This window comes from Sceloporus undulatus, chromosome 1 (assembly GCF_019175285.1).
Source record: "Sceloporus undulatus isolate JIND9_A2432 ecotype Alabama chromosome 1, SceUnd_v1.1, whole genome shotgun sequence".
NCBI lineage: Eukaryota > Metazoa > Chordata > Lepidosauria > Squamata > Phrynosomatidae > Sceloporus > Sceloporus undulatus.
The window spans coordinates 331,850,370-331,869,462 of NC_056522.1; the positions used below are offsets into that span (position 1 = coordinate 331,850,370).

Below are 19,093 nucleotides of genomic sequence, written 5' to 3' on the forward strand. Positions count from 1 at the left end.
GGGGCAAGTTAGTCCCCCCCATACATAAATAAAAATTCACTAGTATGGTATATGAATTTTACGTTAGTACTGGTGATGACACATACGGTGCCACTGCAGCTGAGGACTAGAGGCTACCATGGAGGAAAGAGACAGGGTATGTGGCACAGCACTCTATTCTCCAACACCTTAGCATTGCTTTGGGCAACCTGCCCCCACAGGAACTCCCAAATGAGACAGCAGCCTTATTCTGTGTAACTGTAGGGCAAGTCCTTCCCTATGACTACTGGTTTCAAAATAGATAATAATAGGCATCATGCACCCCCAAGTACTAGCGTGGCTTCTGTTTAGCCAACCGCAAGGGTGTATTTCAACAAGATGGTTCATAATGGTTCCCATTCCACCTCTAGCTAGTCATGAGGGCTAGCACTGAACAATATCTGCAATCCAAGCATGCTCTTTTTGTCATGCCCAGGTACTCTGTGTATGTGTATTAAGGATTTTTTTTCTTCCTATAGCTTTCTATACAAAACTCTTTAAATCCAAAAATCTATTTGGAAATATAGCATGAGGCTTGAGGCCAGGAAATGGCAGCAAAACCTTTGTTGCATAGATTGCTATTTCTTGCATGTATTCATATTATAATCTCTGGCTTCAGGCCAGTTGTGTTTGTACAAAAGGTGTGGGCGGGGGGGGGAATGTAGTTGGCTTTAAAAAAGCCACTGTGTCCGAAAACAGTAAGTGAACAAAAAAGAGGAGTGAGGTGGTTTTGATTAGATTCAGGTTTATGAAGGAAGAGGGGAGGTGTTGTACACATAAAATGGGGAATTGTATAATGATGTGCTCCATTGTTGACATTCTTCTAGTACACAACGAGTAGGTAGGCCATCATTGTTTTGAAAAGATTGGAAAACATTTTGCTTGAAATAATTGTCCTCTTTTGAGTTGTGTGCTTGAATTAGGCTCCAGGCGGTCTGTGTTTTGCTTTTCACCCTTATGCCACATGTGGTTTTGCCTCTGTATCGCAACGTTAGAGCAACATGCATCATGTGTTTGTGCCATTTGGATCTCAGATGGAGACCCGTCTTGTCCTTGTCGTGTTGGGATTGGAATACTGTTGCACTGTTCTTGTTAGGACTAACATCGCTCTTTTCTCTGTGGTATTTTTATTCTGTTCATCATAGTGGAACATTGGTCTCTGCAGTTAAGGCATTTTGAACAATGTTTGCTTTTTGACTATGGTTGTTCTGTCTTGTGTTGGGGGGTCATGGTTGGGTAACATCACGTTTTGTGCACATTTGTGTCCTGTGGACATGTTTTGCATCCTTTTGTGCTCCTATGGATATTGTACTGGAGCTGATCATTCCATTTCTTTGGATGACTAGGCCCATTCCAAAAAACCGGAACTTGGTTGCACTCCGTTTCATCCATGTATCGTATGCTTACATTGAACAGTATGCCTGTATATCTACAAGTCAAGCTGACAAAAGTGTAACTTAGGCACGGTTATGAGACGGGGCCTTTTGGCCGCCGTTGTTACGCATGAGGGGTGGTGTTCCTGTATGCGCCCTTTCCCCTCACACATGTAATGGGGGGTGTTGTTAAAAATGGTGGTGCCTATACATGGGCCCATTTTTGACATGATGGAGCCTAGGCATGCTGAAGCATCGTGGCGTCTTTGATCACGCCGTGCAAGTGCCTGCCATTTGCGTCCTTGCAGCGTTAACGGTTGCGAGAAAAAGAAGCCATTTTTTGCTGCGGTGGGAGCCATGTGGTTTTGTCCACTGCGGCTCCCTCTGCGCCAGCAAACAAGGGTAGTTGTGCAGACCGCCCTTTTTGGGCGGTCTGTAAAACGCCTTGTGTGATTTAGTCATTGAACCTGGTTTTCCCAGGAAAGTCTTGAGGCTATGAAGCACTGCTAAATTTTTTTGTTTTGTTTTCATTTGTTTTTTTGTTACTACTATGGTCATAAATAACTAATACTAGATCATAATTTGTTTATGTTATATACCGCTATTCCAAGCTCTAAGCTGGTGAACAGCAAGTAAGCTGATTAGAAGTACGGACTTTTCACACTACGTTAAATTATAGCACTTTTGTACTAACATTTCCATGGGTGCGCCTTCTGGAAATCCGGGGATTGTGTTTGTGAAGGTGAGTAGGGAGCTCTGCTGAGAATAGGAATTCTCAATACAGTGGTGCCTCGGGATACGAAATGATGGGTTACGAAATTTCCGGGATACGAAAAGTTGGATTTGCAAACTGTTTCGGGTTACGAAATATTTTTCGGGTTACGAAATTCATTTTGGCGCGAAATTCAAAAGCTGCAAAGTGCAGCTACAGGCTTTCCAGTGCTAACGGAAAAGTGTTTGGTGGGTTACGAAAAATTTTCGGGTCGAAAGGAATGGGGGAACGAATTAAGTTCGTAACCCGAGGCACCACTGTACTTTCCCTACAATTTTGACTTTAACATACCAGTAAAATCAATAGATCTTTAAGGTGCATAACTTAAATACACCTGCTCTTCATTTTCTAGTTTCCAGGGTAGCCATGTTAGTCTGTTGAAGACCATTGCAGACTAACACATTTATTCCAACATATCTTTTGTGATGCTAGTTACTTTATCTTATGCAACAAGTATTCCTCATGAATCCAATGAAGTTGACTTGATATATGCCCTAATAATTAGTAAGTTTTTAAGATACCACAAGACTCTTTACATGTTGAGTGTGTGAGAGTTGTCAAGAGTTTTAGTATGTGTGCCTATTATAGTTTTGGTAGAAAACGTTTTTCTCCTCTAATTTCAGGTTAGCTGTGGGCTACTCCTTGGCAAGAAGAAATATACTACATATTATTACTTTTTATTTCCTATTGAAAATTGCTTCTGACAGGAATTGGTTCAGGATTTTGGACTTTTGGACAACAACCATTCAGTAAGCCACCATAACTGGAACAGGGAGACCATAGAAAATAGAGATTCTCCCATATTTACTTTCTCTGGTGTTTTGCAAACCATGAGAATTGTGATATTTTTGATGTTATGAAACACCCAACTTCACCAACCATGAAGATTGACCCAGGAAGCTATAGCTCCTTTCAAGTTCATGGCTAGTAACTGAAAATAATAACTCAACATCTTGTGTCTATCACAGCAGGCCAGTTTGTTTCAAAGCGGGGGCAATTCTGATCAGGCATACCTGACTTCATCATTCCTCAAAATCCTCTGGTTTAATAAGAAATTTATCAGGATTGTTCCTTCCTTCTCTATAAGGCCCAGACCCAAATGGCATGCAATTAGGCAAGTGTAGGGGGTGTCAGTTTTATCTAACTAATAATGTAGGCAAGAGGGCATCAATCCCTCATTCCTTCACTAGCTTCTCATTTTTAAATGTACCCCCCCCACCCACTCCACTACTAGTGACTTGCAATGAAAAAATGCATAATATTAAAAAAAAGTGTTTGTTTTATTTTTACTGAGGTGCATGTACATTATAGAAATTGCAGTTTGGCATCATTTTCAGTGCTGGGATTTGTAGCTTTTTGTACAAGGTTTTGCTCCTCTCTGACAAAGATGCTGGTGTGTCACAAACCTACAAATCCTGGATTCTGTAAGATAGAGCCAGAACCATTAAAGTGGTATCAAACTGCATTATTTCTACAGGTCGATGTACTGGTCTGTGTAACTCAAAATTTGATCCTTTCACCACAAGAGACTATTTGCTAAAAGATGTGAAGTGCCCTTAGCTAAAAGACAAGAATAGACTTTGAATATCCGCATTTCTATTAATTGGAAGAATGGAAAATTATACTGTGGTGTCTGATGGATTGTAACTGGTTGACCAGACGAACCCAAAGGGTGCTCACAATGGCACCTTTTCATCCTGGAGGAAGTGACCAGGGTGGGGTCCCACAGAGCTCTGTCCTCGGCCCATCTGTTCAAAATCTTTATCAATGATGGAGCAAAAATTGGGGGAATACTTATCAAATTTGCAGATGCACCAAATTAGGGATAGGTCTACTCCAGAGACAGGATCAAATTCAAAATGACCTGATAGACTGAGAAAGCTGGGCCACCGCTAACAGAATGAACTTCAACGGGAGAAATGTAAGGTACTGCACTTAGGGCGAAAAAATGAAATGTACATGATGACAGATATGGATGGGGGACACCTGGCTTAAGGAGACAACATGTGAAAGGATCTAGGAGTCCAAGTAGACCACAAGTGTACATGAGTCAACGTGTGATGCAGCAGCTACAAGGCCAATGCGATTTTTGGCTGCATCAATAGAGTATAGTGTCTAGATCAGGGGAAGTTAGTGCCACTATATTCTGCTCTGGTCAGGGCCCACCTGGAATATGTGTGTCCAGTTCTGGGCGCCACAATTCAAAAAGGACATTGAGAACTCGGAGCGTGTCCAAAGGAGGGCGACTATAAATGGTGAAAGGTCTGGAAACCCTACCCTATGAGGAACGCCTTAGGGAGCTGGGTATGTTTAGCCTGGAGAAAAGAAGGTTAAGAGGTGATATGATAGCCCTGTTTTAATATTTGAAAGGATGTTCATATTGGGAGGAAGGAGCAAGCTTTTTCGCTGCTCCAGAGACTGGACCCGAAGCATGGATGCAAGCTGCAGGAAAGAGATTCCACCTAAACATTAGGAGGAATTTCCTGACAGTAAGGGCTGTTCGACAGGGTGGAACACACTTCCTAGGAGTGTATGGAGTCTCCCTCCTTGGAGGTCTTCAAATGGAGGCTGGATGGCCATCTGTCGGGATGCTTTGATCTGGATTTCTGATGGCAGGGGGTTGGATGGATGCCCTTGCGGTCTCTTCCAGCTCTATGATTCTATGATAGCACCCTCTTACTCCCTCTGCCCACAAGTTCACTATACTGTTTCTCTGTTCTCTCTATCATGATCTCAGTTATTCTACTTGTTGAATTTGACACCAGTTTAATTTTGAGTATTATTTGCCATGAAGTAGAGCATAAAGAAAAAGGGTGACAACTCCAAGTTGTTCCTGTCAGAAATAGTGCAGTGAGTAATGGGAAATGTTGGTAACATTAGCTAACTGTGAAGGGAACGGTTGGAAATGATCCGGGTATTCAAAGGTATGTTGACATGGCAGATGGCAAGAAGCCTGGAATACAAATAGTAGAATGACAAGGTGAAACAAACCATTGTGTTTATAAGGGAATTTTTATATATATATATTTTACTGTTTTATTATTTTGGGCTAGGATTGCCGTTCTCCGTAGAGTAGTAGGGAATGTATGAGACAGTCTTATTAAGTTTCCACGTATATGGAGGACTTCTCTCATGAGAGCTCCGTCTTCACTGGGATTTCTTGTTTACAGGAATCCCAAAACCCATGCAAATCTCTCAATGGCAGATCAGACATAAAAAAAATTGAGAACTTCACTTTGCGACTTGGTATCAGTCTGGATGAACAGATAGGAGAAAGAGTCATGCCATACGGCCATGTTCCCCGTATTCTTATGTAGACTTAAGTGCTGATGGGAGTAAATCTGGCACCTACTCTCAAATAGAGGATTTGGGGCATTCTGTGTCACATCAATTTTGGCCAGACTAAGGCCCAAATATGGGATGTCCTGAACAAAACAGGATACGTGGGAATCTTAGATCGTTAATGTTCCTTCCTATGATTTTCATGCCTCCCTCCTCAGAGTCCAATCCTCCTTTCGTATGATGATCTCAGCATACAAATTAAATAGATGGGTGATAGAATACAGCTTGCCTGATCCCATTCCAATTGGAAACCATTTTGTTTCTCCCTATTTCTGTCTTAATAGTAGCCTCTTGTTCCTGAGTACAAGTTACACTCAAGGCTATTAGATGTTCAAATGTTCATAATATTAAGTGAGAAAGTTAACACTAGTATGTAAAATATTCTGAAATATTCTGGACAATTACTCTTCCTGAAATTTTACAGTAAACTTTTAGAAAAGGTCAAAATTGTTTATGGGTGAGAAAAGTGTTGCCTTTAGATATTTTTTGGGCTGCACCTCCCAGTAGCTCTGGATGACACATATAATGGTGAAAGATCATGGAAACTGACATCCAGCAGCTTTGGGATGTGTGTGTGCTGTTACACACCCTGTCAGAGAGAGTTCAGACTGTAGCTTGCCTATTCTACTACAGTAAAACACTCCTCAGAAATAAACCTCATTTATACACTGACTCCAACCTAATGATTCATATAGTGCAAATTTGAACCATAGACCTCCTGATACATACCTTGGTTTTTTAACCTCTAAACTACACCTGCTGTTTTACTTTTTTTATTTTTCAAGATTACATATGCAATAAAATGTAATTAGGCCAGGCAATACTCTGATAAGAAAAATCAATGCAAAATTCTAGAGTTTTTCTGGGGCATCAAAACATCAACTTTGCTTGTTTTCTGAATAAAGATAATTGTGCTTTATAGAAATGGAATTATACATAATCCTTCACTTCCTGTGAAGTTAATGGCTTGGCTTTGTAGGCTGAATTTACCATGTACTGTTTTTCTCCCCAATCTAATATGGCCATGGTTAAATTACCATAGAGAAGGTCATGGTTAAAACGCGTGAAAGAGGTTTACAGATACATTTCAGAGACACCCCTCCCCGGGGTGTATCAGAATATGTGGCCTGAATGCAGCAACATCCTTGATTTGTATCAAATTCTAAATTACTTCTATTTTTATGGAGATGATAGTAAAGAAAATCTCATTCTATCAGTCTTACATATGAAATAAAAACTCTTGATTTATCTCCTTTCTGCTGCTTTACAATTATCCGTTCCAAATTTTTCTCTGTAATTGGAGCAGTTCCAAGGGATTTTTTTTTACCACCCAAAGGTACATCAGGTATCTTTGTTGGATTTCAGCCCTATAAAGCTGCCTAGAGCGGCTTCTTTTTAGAAGTGCCATAATGGTGCTCACATGAATTGATGCCACTGCTTCCATTTAGGTGTGCAGAGGCCTGTGTGTAATCGTCACGAACCTGTCTGAGCGGGGCACCGGCAAGATGGTGCACAGGCTCCACTAGAAGGGCTGGGCATGTATGAATACCCAGCCCTTTGGAGCCCTAAAATCAGCCCCACGACAGCGCTTTTGGCCGTCTGTATCAGGTCTAGATTATTTGGGGGGGGGTCTTCTGAAGAGGTGCTGTCACTGGATACCTAGTGGCATTACTGATATGAAGCACCTTCTACCAGGTTTTGAGTGGTTTCCTCACTGTGGTCATATCTAATAAGGTGGAGCTAGGTACTAATGCATTGATCACACCCATAATGGCTTATAGCAATGCTTTCAAGTAGTAGTGCATTTAAAAACAGGATATAAGTTGCCACTGGATCAAAATTCAGCCACCAGGATTTTGGTAGGGCCAAAGTGGTCAGCTCATATTGCATGTATTATGGCACAGGAACAAAACTGCCTTAAACTAAATCAAATTATGAGTCCATCCAGGTCAGACCTGTTGAAGCATTCACTCTCCAGCTATTCAGTCAGAATTCTTTCCTAGCTCTACCTGGAGATATCCAGGGTTGAACATAGGAACTTCTATCTGCAAAACATGCATTCTATTGCTGAGCTTCAGCCCCTCTCATAGTTGCACCAGCAATTCACCAATCTGGTTCCAAACTCAAAGTGTTGATAACAATGAAGACCATTACTCTAAGAAAAATTAGCAGGTTTTAAAACCAAAATTCTATGTTCTGCACATGTCCACATTGTATTCTGCAACTGGAAAAACAATCCAGCTAACTGCTATGAAACTTACTCCAAGTAAGTGCATACAGAATCAAAACCTAAAGCAAAAAAACTAATAAATCCAAAAAAGGTATCAGTCCTAACAATGCTTATGCAGCCAGTTGCATTGAATTTATTTCGATTTGCTTCTTAGTGTATATATGTAGGGCTGAACTTCATATATTGTCTGCTTGCCTCCCTTCCTGCATATGCATTCTTCAATGAGCCCTAGCAATTATAAACTAGCTCAAGCAAGGTCTTAAAGGTCTTTTGCAAAACATTCAGGCTTGGGTTTAGATTATCTTTTTCCACAATGTGAATAATTTTAATTTCATGCATTCAGACATACTTTTGTTTGAAAATCTTATCTTCCACAGAGGCATCATTACCAATTCAGGTGGGGCTGTAAGAGTGCAAATGTTACCTGGGCGAGAGGACTACTCAGCAATATATGCCAATGGAATCCAGTCCCAAGTGCTTTCTAGATGGTCATCATCATTCATAGTATCTAGTAAGAAAATGACAAATTATTATTATTTAATCAAATTACTTTGAAATGAATATAGAAATAACTAGATTTGTTTTATATTTCTTTTTCTCATGGGTTTATTTCCTATTTTCTTAGTAGCAACATTTGTGTTAATTGATGGCAATTTCAGACAAATTTAGTACAGAAAACAAGCATTAATCAAATGATGCTGTGTCAAAGCATGGGTTTCCCTTTTTAAGCAGTGGTGAGAAATACAGGCAGGAGAACGTGCAACTGTCAAAGCATAAGCTGTTGCTTTGTTTTTAGAAAAAAACAGATGTCAGAAGCAACACATACATATTATTTCTGCGCAGTTATGTTACAAATAGTTTGAATATTCACTTGAGAATCACCAGTATAATAAGCATTCTAGCCCATGAGAGATTTACATGAATGTATTCATAAAATTTAAGTTCCAGATCCTTATTTCAGAAGTTGGGTAGCTTAGCTACAATAATGAAATTCTGTTATCAGTGTGACCTGCAAACCCCACCAAGATCTGGTGACGTATTGTATGGAACTACAACACATCTCCCCCATTCCCTCAAAAGTCACCTTTCAAGCTTTTGTAGCCCTTCCAACATTGCTGTGTGCTATTTGGTGAAGGTGGAGTGGCAGAGATATGTTCCTATTGCTGGACACACAGTGACAGGCATCCTCTGGATCCTCACAGTGGGTTCCTTTGGAGGACCCAGAAGCCATTATTGTTGTGCATCTGCTACAAGAAAATAACTAGACACTGTTCCACCAGCAGCAGCCCATGTTGTATTGAGAGGCTGAAGGAGCTTTAAAGGTAGGTTGGGAGATTTTAGCCTACCTGGAATTTTACTAAGTAAAAGTGAGCAAATTCAGTGCATTTTATCACAGCAATATAATAAATTTTGTTTATTTTTCAATATGGTGACAGGTATCACAAGTGGAGCACTTGAAGCAGCTGCACGACCCATTTCAACAGCACGCCCATCTGCAAGTAAGAAATTTATTTCAAAATCCATTCTTTCCACACAAGAGTTCTCTAGAAATAAATTGAGTTAATGTTAATGTCTCATTGTTATACATTTTAGTTATATCTTATATACTGCGAGTCTGGAGGAGAGAGAGCTATGTAAGCAGGTGGACTCTACAGTGGTCAAAACCTGAAACAAGTGTAGGGTGCATAATTTTATTCCAAGCACTTGAAAAAGGCAGACAAGGTTGTTCTCAAATAATTTGTAAATAATTGCTGAAATATTAAGCAACACAATCATTATATTATCAATCATTCATACAGTACTGATTAATATAACAGTTAAACAGAGAGACTATAAACATAGAATCTATTTATATTCTCATTTTCTCTCACACCCTCCTCTAACTAACCCCCTTTTCCTAACTGGCAGAAGAATCTTATGGAGATGGGAGAGAAATAATCCATGGTGGAAAAATCCCCACATCTGTGCTGAGTTCATGTCAGCCAGGACAGAAAGAGAAAATGAGAAGCTTCCCTACAACATTCTTTCTCTCCTTGTTGGTTGTTGCTGTTGTTGTTTGGTTGGCCCTTTCACAGTTTGTGATGGTAGCACTATGATGCCTGCCATGGCGACATCCTATGGAATTCTGGAATTTGCAGTTTACGGAGGAGTATTTAAAATTTTCAGCCAAGGCTCTCTGGTACCTCACCAAATTACAGAGTCAGGGGTCCAGAGGATTCAGGTGCAACAATTAAAGTGGAATCGAAGTGCCATAACTATAGTATAAAAAAACCCTATTGTTTTAACATTTCCCTCCCTTTGCCTCCAATAGAGGGGAATTCATTACACCAGTTCCATCTCACTCTCTCTCTCACTCTCACACACACACACACACACACACACACACACATATATATACATACTAGGAGCATATCTGGGGAATTTGGAACTGGTGGGTGTAGATCTGTCCCAGCATACCTATCCAGAACATCTTCTTTCTGTCCTTACCCACCAGTGGAGCACAACCAGAGAAGCAGCCATGGCAGTTGGAACTTATCATAAAACCTTCATGGGAAGATTTCCCTGCAAACTAAGGAAACCCACAATGTCTTATAGTCCTGGGAAACATTTCAGGGATTGCAGATTATGCTGCAAGTGGGAGACTGGCACTTTTTCCCTAATGTGCCATGGAGACTTACTGTATTTGTTTCCACTGACCACAACTGTTTCTTTCTTTCCCATAAACTCACTGTACATTGTTAGCCAATATTCACAAACTGGTACTAGTTTTTGGACCATCACTCTGAGGTATACTGAGGTCAGGTGCATTACTGGAAGAAGGCTGGACACATCACCATTTACCACCTCATTCTTTAGCAATGGTGAAATGACTATAAAAGTTAATTAGTGTAATTACAATGTCAGCAAGTCAGATTTACAATTTTGTAATTGAAATTGCTGATAGCCAAAATAGTGTAGTGGTTTGAGTGCTAGACTAGAAAACTGGGAATCTAGTTGTCTTCAGGTGGGTTGAGCTACAATTCCCATTGCATATATTCTCTTGGCAATGCTGGCTAGAGAAGGGAGTTGTAGTCCAACACAGCTGAATGGTATCATGCTGGAGAAACGATGGAATAGAGTATTAGGTCAGAAATGTACAAAACTGTTAGTTGATATGAAGTTGAAGGCTTTCATGGCTGGCATCCATAGTTTTTTATGGGTTTTTCGGGCTATGTGGCCATGTTCTAGAAGAGTTTATTCCTGATGTTTTGCCTGTGTCTGTGGCTGGCATTCTCTGAAGATGCTAGCCACAGATGTAGGCGAAACATCAGGAATAAACTCTTCTAGGACATGGCCACATAGCCTGAAAAACCCACAAAAAACTGTTAGTTGATACCTTACAATGGGAGTTGTAGCTCAACTCTGTGACCTTGGACTAATCCCAAAACCTTTCAGCACAACATACTTCATATGGTCAGTGTGAGGCCATAGTAAGAAATGCTCCCTGTATCATGAAACACCATACGAAGAAGACAAGATGCAAATGTCATAACAAGCCAGCCCAAGACTCCTTCATATACTTTCATTTCAAGCCACATGATTATCCAGATTATTTAATTTATTACAGTATGTTTCCCAATTTTTAGGTAAAAGACCCAAGAAGACACTTGAGAAAAAGTCTGGGAACAAAGGTAGGAGACTGCAAAGCCATGCCACATGAAACAGATCTCTAATGTTAATTTGCCCTTTAATTTAACCTAATTATCTTGGGTGTTCACAGACTGTAAAGCGGATATTGCTTTTCTGATTGATGGAAGCTACAATATTGGGCAGCGTAGATTTAATTTGCAGAAGAACTTTGTTGGGAAAGTAGCGATGATGCTGGGAATTGGAACTGAAGGACCACATGTGGGAGTTGTGCAAGCCAGGTACTAGAAATATGTCCTATTTGGTACATCCCTCCTTCTTGGGTGCATTTATGAAACATTGTTTTGACAATAGGTCTGATATAATTAAGATCTTACTGTAGTGTTCATATTTATTGTTATAGATTGAATCTTGTTCAGACTGTGTAATTGTGTCATATATCTCCCTCCCTCCCTTTTTGAAATTAAGTAACAGCCAGATATATGTTAGGACTACACTGAAATGGAAAAAGAAAGAGCAACAACATAAAAAAGGGCTCCTGGACTCTATGCAATGCAATAGTATGATTGCTGATGATAGTGATAACCACCTAGAGATGATAGAGATGACCCAGAGATGATAGTGGTAACCAACTACTGTTATTAATCCCCCAAATTTGGTAACCAGCATCATATACCCAGTGAAGATGCTTGTCATATTCTTGATTGTCACATATTTTGTAATGACAAATAGTTCTAATCCCTCAGAGTTTTATTATCAGAGGGTGGTTTTTGGGAAAGACCAGCATGGAGTATGTGGTATTGGATAGAGCTTGGGAGTAAATACTTTTTGGACTATACCTGTCTCAAACTAGCCAGTGGTAGTGCAGGTTGGTGGATTTTGGTAGCCCAGAAAAATAGCTTTCCCAGTTCTGTGGTTAGGTTATAAATACATGATTGACCAGGGAACAGTAACTGATCAAGAAAGTACAGAGGCATTTGCAATCCTATTCTTTATCAGTGCATACCCTGTCTTGTTGTACTTGACCTTTCTGTGATGTTAGTCATACATATGTGAACATTTCTGTGCATCCAAAAAAAACCTTACAAAATTAAAAAAAAAAAATAACTGAACATCAGTCTGAAAATCATATTTCAGTCTATTGTGGATTTTCACTCAGATCCCTCCATCTGGTCTTGCGTGATGGCAGTGCTGTAACTTCTCTGGCATTGGACAAAAGAAAGAGAGAAGGTCTATAAATCTTTTTCTTTTCCTCTTCTAAAAGTTTAGCCATCTGTGAGATTCAGCAGTGGAAAGCCCTCCCCCCCACTTTGCCACTTTCCTCAGAAGGTTTTTTACTAAATTATGAATTCTTCTATATCTAGTACTTGTCAACAAAACAATGGTGGTTACTATGTGAATGAAATGAAAGAAAAAGCAGATCTTAAAATACATGTAAAAAACCAAAACATCTGGAAGAATTTATACTGCCTGTTACCAAGTTGATGATGAGCTACCCCATAAACATTCAGCCACCAAAGGATTATTCCAATTATATTTGTTGACTACACTTGTGCCACAAGTGTTTCATCCAAGGGTATTAGTGTCATCTGGGCTCCATAAATGAGTGATTCTTGTGAAAACTTTTGCAGAGCCAAGGAAAGCTTTTGTGTTGAAGGGCTGACAGTGGTGGAAAAACACTTAAAAGAGATTAAGGCAGGACAAAACTTAAACTGAAAATAACAGTTCTGGAATTAGTTATGTTGTGTCTCTGACAGATGGCCAATGAATAGAGTCATTCTGCTACTGATAGTACTGGAAGGAAAAACAGAGGCGGAGACCTCAACAGGTGTTTGGAAACAGTTTATTAGAGTGAGCCCAGTGTATTTTAAGTGTAAGTCATTCTTTAAGGCAAGAGATTCCATAGAAGCAATACATTCTCACAATCAAAAAGTTAAAAATACATTCAGTGGAAATAAAACATGATGCTTTCTATCATAATATATTTTATAATCACATTCATGTGAAATTTTGTAACTACTTTTACATTTGGCACTTTAAAAATAATGGTCTTCAAGTTTTACACATTTGTGTGTAAACATCCTCTTATTTCAATAAGCAGATTTCTAAAACAGTTTCTAGAAAGAACCTAAGGACTATTCTTATGGTCCCCATATTTTAGTCCCAGTGTCAGAAGGTAGCTCCCATGTCAATTTAGTCAGAGTTTTAAAGGAACTGTCCAAGGTGCTCAACTCTATTCTCAAAGCCCATCAGATAGCTCTTTTAAAGTTCTGCCTAAAATACCCCACTGACAAGGAAGCCGCCACTGGGTACCACCCATCAATATTTCCTCTATTGTGCTTGTGAGTGATACATTTCCTTGACTTTGTGGAAAGAAACTGCTGCAGAAAAATAGTAACCTGGTCATTAACAACAATTAACAACAAGCTGAATCTTCAGTTTTCTGTGGTAGTGCCAGACATCTTGGAAGTTAGCCTGTAAAGTAGTTGCTTTTTTTTTGTTGTTGTTGTTGCCTTGATGTTTCCAAAAGCAGAGGCTGGGGGCAGAATGGGCAGCTGAGATCATACTTTCAAAAAATCCTTGTATCTCAGTAATGAGGCACATTCATCCTTATTCAAACAAGGTAATAGGTTACAATTTTGGTTTACAGATTGGAGTTGCACACCCTATGTCTCAGAACTATTGCAACCAACAATATAATTCTTTATATTGTGTAACTACCCTTTAATTTAGCATAGACCCTAGTTTAGCTCTTTGAACCTCTGCTATATTGATAGCCCAGGTATCAACGCTACTTTTGCCCCTTTGGCAACACGTGTGACTCTCTCTACTAAACCTCAGCCCTGGCCTACTCCTTCTGTTCAGTATCTCCGTTCCTGCTCTCGTGCAGCCAAGTGTTTATGGAAGAAGACCATCTTTCTTCTTTTTCTCATGCTATTTCATTAGCCAAACAGAAATACTGTGTTTCGTTGATTAATGCTAATGAACGGTGTCCACAATGTCTCTTTTTGAATTTTAACTCTTTGTTAAAACCTTCTTCTCCACCTCTTCCTTCTTTGTTCTCTCCCAATGACTTTGCACACTTCTTTAACCCCAAAATTGAAACTATCCACTCCAATCTTGAAGTTCCTGATCCCTCCGTTGTACCAACATATCAAATATTTGTATCATCTACATTCTCTGCTTTTTCTTCTGTTTTGCCCGATGAATTATCTAAGTCTTCTAATTTTTCCCTTGATATGGTTCCTTCCTGCTTTCTAGTTACCATTGCTCCTGATATATTACTTTTTCTTCTTCATATTTTCTCTCTCTCTCTCTCTCTCTCTCCAAAGTATTAATCTCAGCATTATCTGTTATAACATTACTTTGTTTTTTTGTTGCTTTTTTAAAAAAATAGTGAGCATCCCAAAACTGAATTTTACCTGAAAAACTTCACTGCTGCAAAAGATGTCTTATTTGCCGTAAGAGAGATTGGTTTCAAGGGAGGCAATTCAAATATAGGTAAGTATATGAGTAATCAAAGAAAAGATAAAAATATAGATTAGTGAAGAGCAAAATCAAACATTGCATAAATGGATGTTTGTTCTTAAAAAGGGACAGCTCTCGTTTTCTGTGCCTTACAACTCCATTGCCAAATCTGCTCCAGAGATTTTATTGCAGGGGGAAAAGGGGATCATCCTTCCACTTAGCCCTCTGATTGAAACCATTGCATTGTCGGGAGGAATTGATAGAATACAGCTCTTTTCATTTTCTGTCTTTAGACTAAGGACTTCACTTTTTTATTTACCCATTTACACATAGACATGTTACTCCTGCCTTCAGAAATACCCAGCATTAAATTAAATTGATAGTTCAGCTGGTTTTCTAAAAATAGCTCCACAACAAAAATTAAGAAGCATTTTTACTTTATAAAGCTCTTTATAATAGAAATATCACTTGGCATCCTGCTGGTGACTTATGAAGATGTTAAGTCCTACTTACACCTATATCATTCACTTTTTAGGTCATTGCGAAGGTCAGAATTCTCTACCAATACTATGCAATGATCTGTTTGCTCCCTCAGATTTTTAAGCTGCTGCACCTCCCTCCCAAAATTGCCTTTTACAGGCTAGTGGAGAGCAGAGGGGCAGTGGAACAATTAAGCTTATCACACGGCATTCTGAGGAACCAGAATGGAATGGAAGGGAACAGGGGAAAATGTGTGTTATTGAACAGGAGAATGCCACTGGGAGTCCCCAGTTCATTCCCCAGACATTCCATGGCAGCTGATTTTGAAGGACGGTTCAAAATCATCCTAGCTGTGGAATGGCTGGGGAATGGATTGAGGACTCCCAGCAACATCGGCGGCATTCTCTCTTGCGATTATACACTCCCCTCCATTCCCTTCCTTTTTGTTCCCGTTCTCCAAGTGCCATGCGATAAGCCTCAATATCTGTCTATTTTCCTGTATCCGGACACAGAGCATCATCCTCTGGGAGCTCTGAAGGACTTTTGAGATGACTCTGAGGATGCCTGCTGCTATGTTTCCAAGATCATTGCTAGATGTTGTTCTGCCATGCCACCACATCCCACCCACTCTCCACTGGCCAGTTAATGGCCTTTTTTTTTTTTTTTTTTGCAACGGGGTGGTGGTGGTTTAAGAGATGAAATAGAAATGTGTTATAGTTCTTCTATGAAACTTTACATCTCCCAGTCTTGGATCTCAGCTATTGTCTACACTGCAGAAGGCCATTTGCACACAGAATCATGCTTCACGTGCTATGCCTCTGATTACTGTGACTGCTAGACCTCTGCCCCCAGTACCGAAGTTTGCGTCTGAGCCCTGAGAAAAGCTAAATACTAGAGGATTAAGCAGAAGTAGAAGCACAAACTTTGGACATAACAATACTTAAAAGCAGAGTAATCCATGTTGGCCCCAAAACTGCTTCGGAAAGCCATATTGGGATAATAACTTTTTAAGGCTAGCAAATGGCCATGATCCTGTTGGTCTACTGGATAGAATATAAATTTCTCCAATGTATCTATGCTGGTGCTTGAAGGGTGGGTGGAATGACAGCTGCTCCTTCCTCTCCAGATGTGCCAAAGAAACCAGGTGCTGCTTCTCCCACTGGCCACTTATTGGATATCTCCTTGTATCAACACTTTTCAAAGTACATATGCTGGAATTAATATGATTCCAACTAATATGTATAGCCTTGACAGGGTTCATCTACACTGTAGAAATAATGCACTTTGACACCACTTTAAGTGCTTTAGCTCTATCCCGTGAAGTACTGGGATCTGTAGTTTTACAAGGTCTTTAGCCTTCTCTGCCTAAGACTGCTGGTGCCTCGCAAAACTGTAAATTACAGGGTGACACCATGGCAGTTTAAGTGGTGTCATACTGCATTATTTCTACAGCATATGTGCACCTCAAGATGTAAAGAATTATCTTCAAGCAAGATGTTAGAAAAAGCAAGAAGGGGGGAAGCCATGAGTTTAAATTTACAGAATACGGGGAACACATTTTTCTGCCTTTCCTTCTGTCATTACACCAACTGACTACTTCAGTTGAAACCTCTTACCATTCCATCACTAGACCAAATATTATTTGAATATCTGCAAACCTTTCCTCTTCTGTTACATTTCAAGGTATCACAGACAGCATGAGTTTAAGAATGTTTCTTTTAAAAACATTTTCCACTTCCTCTCTGCTCTTCTCTGTAGGTTTTTTTCCTGATTAAGAGATTAAAATCATAGTATCTACCTCTGGCTTCACCTTCCTCACATAAAATTGACATGTCTGAAGAAGAAGGGATTCATGTTCGTGTGGAGATGTCCTGTGTGAGCAAGAACTCTACAGAATTAGGGATTGTGCTGGCACTGAAAGCCTCCAAACAAACAAGAATCTCTCCTTTTCAGATGCATTGCTTTTGACCTGAGGAAAGTGATGACTTGGAGGTGGGGGGGATTAGGTCCTTTCCAACTTACATGTTGAAGAAAGTGAGGTGACTAAGGTCTGAATATGGCTCTAGAGAACTTGAAAACTTGACTTTGAATACATTTTCTACCCTTTGGGTTGGGTAATAAATGTATTATTCTAATACAAAGTTTGGACCTATATTTAGGACAGCTTTATCCCTATATCCCTGTTTGAAATAAATTAGACAAATCTGGACCAAGTTTCTGGATTGTACTGGCAAGGCATAAATCTCCACCAGATGTAATAAAGTACCTGCTCCTCTCTCTTGCCGTTTACTTACCCTTGTGGTGCTTTACCCCAGGACTACTTGGTAACAGGGGAATGGCTGGCTATGCTTCAGCAACTGACCTCAGGAAAATTATATCTTCCTGGAGTCCTGACCCTTAGGGAATTAGGAAGGATGTTTTGTTGTCTTGCAGGTTGCTGCTGAAGCACATCCAGCTACTGCCTGACTATCATAAGTTGTCCCTTGCTGCTGAATGGTCGTCCCAAGAGTTCTCAAGCACCAGGAGAGAGGATCAACACAAATGTTGGAGCTGAATTCTACTATCCATACTGGCCATAACAATATTGTACATAGGCAGGTGTAACTTACACTTGCATATGTCACCATCAGGATTCTGGCCCTGTGTAGCAGCTGTGAAAGCTCTGATTAATGCACTGCCATTCATTCTGCTGAATCATTCATTTTCCCATTAACTATTCTTAAGGTCCTAGTCTGTGAAGTCTCAGAGCAAGCTGTGTTTTTAACAATGAATGCTGATTAACAAAAATATTTTAAATTTTTCTTCCACATCAGGAAAAGCCTTGAAACAAACAGCCCAAAAATTCTTTTCTCCTGAAAACGGGGTACGGAAAGGCATTCCTAAAATCATCGTAGTTTTCATAGATGGCTGGCCATCAGATGATCTGGAAGAAGCTGGTATAGTGGCCCGAGAATTTGGCATTAATGTATTCATTGTTTCAATTGCAAAACCTACACCTGAAGAACTTGGAATGGTTCAAGATGTTGGCTTTATTGAAAAGGTAATTTCTGAAAATTCCCAGTTTAATATGCAGATGGTTTTGCAGTTAGAATAAGGTTCACAGTTGAAAGTTCAGAAACCTCTGAAATTCCATCCATCCATCAACCTTTATTAGGCATCTCAATAGACAATACACAACAAACAATACAAAACAAAATTAAACTACTTTAAAAAAATTTCATCCTTAAAATCATCTAACACTAAACTCTAACAATTATTTAGTTTGTGCCAGATTTTTGTTGCCTCCATTAGAAAATTGGCCATCAATCGTGTAATCTGTACATTACAATCCTCCAATAGATGTACTAGAGTTATATCCGTTAAGCAGTAATTCATTTCCATTAGTTTCTTTAACAATTTCGCTCTCGGTTTTTGATATAGCGGGCAAAGAAATATAATATGTTGGAGAGTATCTGGGGATAGTTCACATATACATATTCGATTTGCAAAAGGAATCCTCAAATATCTACCCCTGGTGACACAGGAAGGGTGAATATTCAACCTTGCGAAGAGGAAAGCTTTCCTCGAAGCCTGAAGGGACAATGATTGAAAGTACTTTGGCATCTCACCACAATAGGGGGGAACGCCAAATACAGAAGGGGAACACACTCTGGGAGGAGTGGAATAGGTCATCTTGTAGTCCCAACTCAATAAACAATCCTTAATTGTCTTGAAACACTCCTCCTCAGTTAGAAGGAGTAGAGAATCCAGACTTAGGCCCTTTAATTTTAATTTATCTTCATA

General features: G+C 39.7%; 1 protein-coding gene across 1 annotated transcript in view; it reads left to right on the forward strand.

Moving 5' to 3' along the window:
• The window catches only part of COCH (cochlin), a 38,864-nt gene that overhangs the window by 16,399 nt on the left and 3,372 nt on the right, over positions 1 to 19,093 (forward strand). The window contains exons 4-9 of the mRNA XM_042441621.1: positions 8,113 to 8,246; positions 9,172 to 9,234; positions 11,362 to 11,406; positions 11,496 to 11,643; positions 14,760 to 14,863; positions 18,124 to 18,350. Coding sequence (XP_042297555.1) covers positions 8,113 to 8,246; positions 9,172 to 9,234; positions 11,362 to 11,406; positions 11,496 to 11,643; positions 14,760 to 14,863; positions 18,124 to 18,350 — 721 coding nt within the window. The remainder of the gene's footprint in view (positions 1 to 8,112; positions 8,247 to 9,171; positions 9,235 to 11,361; positions 11,407 to 11,495; positions 11,644 to 14,759; positions 14,864 to 18,123; positions 18,351 to 19,093) is intronic.